At 36.4% G+C, this 8,386-nt stretch overlaps 1 protein-coding gene across 1 annotated transcript; it reads right to left on the reverse strand.

Moving 5' to 3' along the window:
* Positions 1–593: 593 nt before the first annotated feature.
* LOC114717341 (uncharacterized) lies at positions 594–4,290 on the reverse strand. Its single transcript, XM_028902458.1, has 3 exons — positions 3,952–4,290; positions 2,316–2,402; positions 594–2,202 (listed from the first exon to the last, which is right to left on the reverse strand). The coding sequence occupies exons 1-3, from the start codon at positions 4,264–4,266 to the stop codon at positions 2,074–2,076; spliced, it is 531 nt and encodes a 176-aa protein (XP_028758291.1). The 5' UTR covers positions 4,267–4,290; the 3' UTR covers positions 594–2,073.
* Positions 4,291–8,386: the final 4,096 nt, after the last annotated feature.

The raw sequence follows: 8,386 nt of genomic DNA on the forward strand, positions 1-8,386 counted from the left end.
TATTTATTTTGTTTCTCTATTTTTTCATATCCATCCAAACACGAGGGATGACAGCATCTTCTTCCTAATTTTCTCTCATCCCCCCCGGGGTTTTTTTTTCCTTGTCATTTTCTTTTCTCTCCGCTTTTTTCCATGAAAATTGAAACCAACCTATAGATGAGACCCATTCATTTATCACCTAAAAGGCAACGGCGTTACACCCATTTTGCTTTCAGACCTGTTTCATTTGCGTGGCCCAAAAATGTTTAAAAGCCCATGATCCATCCATCCATCCATCGCACGTGCGGATAACAGAAAGAATTATTGAAGTGAAAAAAATCAGTCTAATCTTTTTTAGAATTCTGTTTCATGATGAGAGACAAGAATAATGAATAACGATAAGTCATTCACAGATTTACAATCCTGTACCATTTGATTGTTTGAAAAATTAAAAAGAAAAATGGTAATTCACATGCACAACAAGGTGTACAAATGAAAGGCGGTTTAGTACCGTCCCTTCCCTGAGCGAGCCTTCGCATTTTCATGTAGTTTGAGATAACTGATAAGCCATAATTGACAAAATAAAATACAACTTCCTAAAACCTGCATAAACATACTGATGATTCATGTAATATAGCATATTAATTTAAACGAGATTCCTAAGGTTACATTTTCTGAATTCAAGCATTACACCAGTAAATCCATGCACCAAGCTGAAAGTAAAAACTAGAATAGGTTATGCTAGCATGTTTACATCCAACCTAACAACGGGGATCAAAGCCTAGCATGGTTGAAATGTAAGAACTGTACAATTAGGACATCATCTCAGACCACGGAGTTTTGAAATGTTGTTTCTCAGTTATGCATGGCCAGACCATTCCAGGACGCGTCAAAATCACAGAAAATAGGATCGGGGGATAAAATATTCAGCTCAGAAGGCAGAGCATTATCTTTTTCCATGAGCCAGTCCTCAAAATCAGCAAGGTGGGCGCTTCCAGCAAACAGCAGACCAGGATCGTTCGTGTCGGGAGGTTGGTTAGTAGCCCCTGGGATTGGTGGCTGAGAACTTTCAATCTGAGGTTCAACGTTTTGGCTGGAATTCTCATTCCACACCAAGTCAACAAATGAATGAACAGCCTTTGTCGCAGTTTCCCCACGATTATCAAGAAGTTCTTGTTGACAGGAATCTTGATTCACCTTTCCCCATTGAGAGACATCAACACTGGCATTTTCAATTTGGCTCCCAATTTGATGCCCATTCCCATGCAGATTGCTACTCAGGCAAGCCACACCCTTTGAAAAGAGCATCATTACCTTGAACACAAGATTGATAAAAACTCTGGCTATTTTCCAAACGGGATGGCTGAGTGTATGCTTGGATTTCAGAAGCTACGGTATTTTCACCATTGAAGTTTAAGCTGGGCCTTGCAGAGCTTATATGAGGGCATGAAGACAAGTTTGCAGGGAGCCAACCATTATTCCACCTATTGTGAGTTCTGTCATTTGATAAGCCTGGAGAATCATAATATTTGCTACCCCGTACTGCAGGATTGACATGATTGCTATAGCCAGATGAATCATGAGCAGAATGGTTCACAGTCAGGGTTCCCCCGGCATTACCTAGCCCATTAGAGATTATAAAACGAGAATACTGAGGGCGTAAGTTACTCAAACCTCGCCGCCGATCCCTTTGGAATGCATTATTACGTACACCCAGCCCAGGCCTAGGAACAAAGGAAGTCGGGGATCTGTTCCTGATGAAAGTAGATGCTGACTCCTGACATCTACCATGGTTGATGCCATTTGGAACCGTAAAGTTAGTTGTTGAGGGGCACATAGGGATGGTATTTGCCCTCGAGACCTGATTCTGAATGGTAGAATTCAGTGAGGAGGAGCAAGCATGGATTATAGGAGACCAATGGTCATTATTTTGTGGGATAGTATGTGTTGTGGTCAATCGGGATGCCTGAATCTGTGAAATGGAATTTGTGGACAATTGACTAATGCCAAGTGGCAGAACTTGGTTTTGCTGGGAATGGTCCAAAGGGAGTGAATTACCATAAATAGTTGAAGCTGGTAAGGGAGCACTCTTCTTCAGCTTGAAATTTTCCTCTGAATTTTCCACATCTCAACCTTTTCAGTTGCATGACAATGATCAGTACTGGAAATGCCGGTACCCCACTTTGGACAAGGGGCTGGCAAATCACAGACGTAACAGTGGCACTGCATGTTATCAGGGATAGAAATCAGAGTGACAGAAGGATAATAGCATAGAAAAAATATGATGCTCAGACAGTTAAAGCATATGTGCTAAATTCACATAATGTGATCTATACCTTTTCGCAGTGACTCTCATGGGGGGTGGAAGAGAACGGAAATGTAGCACAGTGATGGCGAGGATGAGGATAGTCCCTACATGCAATCTTCAAGGAAAAACAAGAGGAGATAAAAAATCATAAACTTACAGATCAGGTATACTTCCACGCTCAGCAAAGAAAAAGTATGTGACTCAGGAATGAACAAATAAATGCACCCAAAAAAACATCTGAAAGCATATGAAAACAGATTACGCAGAAATCAATCAAACTCCTAAAGACCTATATTCATCAAAGATTTGTATTCTTAGCATATGAGAAGTGTCTTTGGGGGAAGGTGGTAGGTGCGCTAAATAATCATGAAGCTACATTTGGACATTAAACAATACAATCTGCCAGGGTTACGATCTCCTCTCTATACTGGGACTGAGTAAACACACATATACCCATACCCATACCTTTTAGATTAGGATCAATGATCCTATTATCAATCTTTGAATCAGTCCTGCAAAAAGTTCTTTCTTATTTTTCCCCAAATGCAGAATCCAAGATGGCTATCCCAGGGTCAAACTCTTGTTCCATCACAAACTTCCTTCAGCCTCCTCAATTTCTCCATGTGGCAATTTCATGTCCTGCAAGAATTTGCCACGAGGCTAAACCTTGCCATGCCGCACCATTAAATCATTCAAATATTGAGGTTTGAACTTATGGATGATACGATGGGTTGGCAAAGAGAAAGTTCTCCCCCGAGAACCATGAACCACAAACTGCTTTTCTAATGCAGCCACATTCAATCAGAAAGAAAAGCTACTTCCACTACGTTGTTGGGCCAAAGCTGACCAGCATCTATATATCTATTCTATATATAATATAAATTCTATATAAAGCCGTACTATTTGTAGGGTGTAAACAGTGTGGCTTACTTCAAACTCATCGTAAAATGCAAGTCCCCAATCTAGTTTCCACTACTGTAGCGGCCCAAAGCTGGACAACAATTAAATGAAGAAAAAATGCTACTACATATAATAAAATTTTAACCCAAAGAAAACACGCAACAGGCTGCAGTTGAAGAGAAAGATCAATTCTTCAGCATTCCTAAAAATGATGATGCTGCCAAATATAAATAAGGAAGGCTTTTAAAATAACCCGTGTGAAGTTAAACGCAAAAGAAAGACGTAGAAGTATCAAACTATATAGATGACAAATAATATCTTGCCGTGAAATATAATTATTAAATAACCCATGCTTCGCCATTCAAAATAGCCATACCACAAAAACCAGTTCAGCTTTGTTTTATTGGGTCTGTTGTTTCCTATAAAATTCAAATATCATGATGTCTTCAACCAACGTTTACAAGAGTTAAGAGTAACTACCACAACCTGGTAAAACAACAGGTTAGGACATCGTTCTCTGTCTCCAACATCTATTAAGCACTAATGCTCCCTAAAGCTACTTTATTTGCACAATGCACAACAAGGAAGGAACTCGGTTCATGAATCTTATTCCTTTTATGCCAGGTAGAGATAAGGCGTAAGGATCGACAATAAATTCTCTTCTCCCGCGCACAACAGAAAGGTCTAGATGGCCAAAAATATTAAAAAGAACGCCTCGTAATGAAATTCTCAAGACCAACGCTACAATATATCTTAAGACATACCTGACCCTTCTCGCCCACGACGATCAACTCGTCCGATTCAGTTGCCGACTTGTTCACGGATGAGATTTCGTTCTCAGGATCGCCATCCAGAACTACGCAATCATCATCTGACTCTTTCGCTACCGGCCTCGAAGACTTTGACTTCGGTTCGGGTTTTTGCTCATGGACTACGATAACATCGTCGGAATCGTCCGATTCTTTGTCAGACATGCCCAGAAACTCCTTAATCCAATCATAGTCGACGCCTTTGAGTCCCTCCTCCAAACCAAGTTCTTCATCGGAGCTTATGTACAATACATCGGGCATGGATTCCATGGAAAATGAAACAAAATAATTACACTGCACCAGAAATCATAAAAGATTCAAAATTCCCGCACAGCGTCGTAGTGGGTTTGTCCACCGTCTCCCATAAAATTCCACAGTCCAAATATAGAAACAAATTCATAATCACATCCGAATCCACGCTTTGAAATAAAAGCAAGATGGTATACCCAGCATAGTAACTGAAAAACCCTTCCAGATTATCGAGGGGTTCCCGGAAATAAACTTTTGCGCATGATAGATTTCGAGAGAACTAGAAATTCAAGGAACCAAATGTTCCAAATGAACACTTGATGCAGTCTGAGTAGGAAAATTAAACGGTTCAAGCTGCAACTAGTGTAAATTTAATCAATATATTAGCATTGCGGTTCGCAAGGCCTTTGAGTTTCAGGTTAGGAAGGCAAGGAGAGGCGCATGCGAGAGAAAGGGGAGGTCGGGGGGAAGAGAGAGAGAGAACGACACTAGCCTAGGGACTGACTGGGTGGAAAGGAAGGAAGGAATGGAGAGAAAATATCGAAAAACGAATTATAGCAAAGGATTGGTATTTCCTGTCACCGAACAAAAAACAAAAAAAGGATTGGTATTTCAGGGTTAGGGGAGGCCTGAATTGGTAATTTCATGTTTCCCGGGGAAAATGAGGGGGGGAAACGGCTCTTGCACGTCCACGGAAAATTCTGAAGCAGGATGTTATCAACGTTTCGGATTGACGCTTCCGAGCGATCACGTCAGTTCGAAGAAATCTAAGACCAACACTAGGGCCCAAACGCTTGAATTTCATTTCATTTCATTTTACCCTCATAAATTTCATTTCAATAATTCATTAATTTGCAGAAAACTGGTCCCCATAAACAAAACAACAACAAAAATAATAGTAATAGAAGTGGACTGAGGGGATAAAAAATGAGTAACTAATTATTTTGTTTGAACTCATTTACATTTATAATTTGCCACGTATGATGTAAGCAGAAATGGTCAAGTTTAGCTGAATTAATTTGAATATTTTATTTATAAATAATTATTTTTTTTTAAATCAAGAAACTCGTCATAATGTGGACTAGTCTAGAGACCCCATTTATCAAATTTTTTCAGGAACAAAATTCATCAATTATTTTGGTGAGGGGTGAATGCAAAATGATAGGTGGTTGATAATATCTTTTTAGTGTTATGATATACAACAAGTTTCAAAATTATTTTGTGCAAGTTTATACGGCCTTAATTATTGGGCTCGACTTGTCTCCACGACTTTTTTTATCCGTTGCCTTTTTTGCTCAAGATGACATCATCTCATTTCATCAAATGATAAACTCAATACTCTTGGGAAACAATCACAAAAAAAGACCACCAAAATAAAAAAAATACAAATAAGAACCCATGACAGCATTAGTACTCTTCCGATCCTTAATATAAGGTCTATTTAATTAATTTAATTTGATTAATAAAGTTAGTTAATTATAAGAAATATGAAATATTTTTTTTAAAATACCATAATTATCTTTTTTAATATCATTTTTTTTCTTTTACTTGATTATGGTTGAGGAAGATCCATACGAGTAATTTAACAAAATTGATAAATATGACAAATGGGTTTTAATTAGGAAAATCAACTCAATAATTAAGTCTTATATTAAAGACTGGAAGAGTATGAGTTTTGCTAACAACAATTTGGGTTTTGACAATAATTTTGTGAATTAGGTCTTGTATGCAATTGTTCTATTTCAGCAATCTTTCTTTGCAATTTTCCCATACTCTTGTTATTTTCTTTGAGCTTTATGACTTCAATTATTGGTATTAGAGAGAATTACAATGAGGTTCCAGAAAAAAAAATACTAAAAAATTTTAATGACAGTCTAAACAGTCTGTAATAACAAGTTTTATAATAAAAAAACAATAACTTCTCTAACTTGTTTTGTAATTATTTTATTTCTTGAAATATCATTGTAATTCTCCTCTAGCATTATTATAGGATGTTGGTGTACCAAATTACCAATGGCCTCTTGAATCAAGGCATTGGATCAACCACCCACATTGAGTGACATATTTCATGGTAAATACTACCTTCGGTTCTTGATATAAGAATTCATTTGATTTTTATTTTGATCCCAAATATAAGACCATAATTTATTTTATCTCTTATATTTATCTTTTTTTTTTCCTAAAATGGTCATTGTAATAATAGTAGTTATAACTAATACATTTGATTAACAAAGATATTTCATAAAAAACAATATCATTTATTACAAATAACTAACTTAACTAGTTTTTTTAATCTATTCAAATTAGTCAACCAACTCTCATATTAAACATCGAACATAGTATAACCAGGTTGAGAGTAAAGAAGTTGAATCAGGAGAGAGAGAAAAAGAAAGAAACAAAAGGGAAGCATGATCCAAGTAAGATTGCAGGAAAGATGTGCTCTGCTTTAAGAGGGGAATAATGAGTTGTGTGAGGGACGTTTGCTAAAAGAACAAAGGCGAGAGAAAGACGATTTGGCAGGGATTCAACTCGAAGCACTGCTTGCAAAAAAAATCCAGGCTGGCTAATGAAATCACAAACATGATAAGAGAAAACCAATGTTTACATTAGTCAGTGAACTACTATCAACATAACGCTTAGTCTCGAGACCTCTTTGAACCACACAAGCTAGTCATCCAATGAACGTGCCTGAACTTCTCATTTCGTCACCGTTAATGTTGAAGAAGAAACCTCCTGTAATAACAACAATAATTAAGCTCATATAGCGTGAGAAAAAAAAAAAGGAGAATAATAATGAATATTAAACCTGATCTGGTTGGGAGATAAGAGGGTGAATAAAAGAGGTTGTCGTCACAGGACGCGAGATTTCTCACATGAGGAGCTGAAACAACGCTATTTTGGAGGAATCATGGAGAGATGAAACCTCAGTTATACTAATACTAAGATCCCATTAGTACAAAGGATTCAAAATAAGAAATAGAGATTATGATTGGGATTAAAAAAACCTAGTGAAAGAATGTTTAGCATAAGATTTCTTGTTATATAGGATTAGACAAATTCATATATTAGAATGGATAATACTATAGGGGAAGGTGGTATTCTTTAATCTCCTCAATGGGTTTACCTAATCACAAATAGTAACAAGTAATTATCATGCTAAAAAAATTTTGAATAATTTTCTTAATTACAATCACATTCCTAATTCTTTATTTTCAAATTTTCGTAGCAAATGGGATCTAAGTGTGGCAATTTGTAAATACATTCCCCGGTATCACAAGGAGGCTGTATCAAACATTATTTTAGTTCTCATTCGGTGTACACTGCAATAACCAATAATCTGTACAAAACATTTCATTGGTTCTCATTCATACTCATCACAATAATGATTCACCTGCACCAAATATTTCACTCACTCCTCGCTTATTTCTCATCGCAATTTAAACTATAGTTAGACGAGCACACTTTGTAATTAAATCTTAAGAAAATATATAAATTTATATATTATTTTTAAGGTAAAGATGCATCCAATACCATAATCTTATTTCTCAAATATATTTAGTACCATAATCTTATTTTTAGTACATGCAACATCCTAATGTTTAACGTGTTTGATCGATGTAACTAAAAAATCACATTGGGGTGCTTGATACATCAGGAAAATAAAATCAGGGTATTGAATGCATTATTATATAAAAAAAAAAACTAACGTGTTGAATGCATCAGAAAAATAAGATTAGAGTATCAGACGTACTCTATTCTTTATTTTCATGTGACTATAGTAATTATGTGTAACTTTTTTTCTTGACATGGTTAGGGTAATTATATTTAGTTTTCTCACAAGCACGGCATTTTTTTAGTTTTCAAACAATTAGCCTGTGTATTATAATTTTACACAAAATAGTTCCTTTGCATGTAATTTTGAACGAACAGATAGTTGTATGGAGCTCTAATCATCAAAAAAGTACAAAACCTCCTCCTCGTTCGAAAAATAAAAATATACCCGACTGCCGGGTCACATGAAAAAATTACAGATCATACTGTCCTCACTAGAATACAATATCCTGCTATTGTGAATATTACAAATAACGACCCGTTCAATGTGAAAGTTTCGAACAATAACCCGTACATTACAGTATTGCTC

Source organism: Neltuma alba, unplaced genomic scaffold (genome assembly GCF_004799145.2).
Source record: "Neltuma alba isolate B1F8T4 unplaced genomic scaffold, ASM479914v2 tig00011733_pilon, whole genome shotgun sequence".
In the NCBI taxonomy this organism is placed as follows: Eukaryota; Viridiplantae; Streptophyta; class Magnoliopsida; order Fabales; family Fabaceae; genus Neltuma; species Neltuma alba.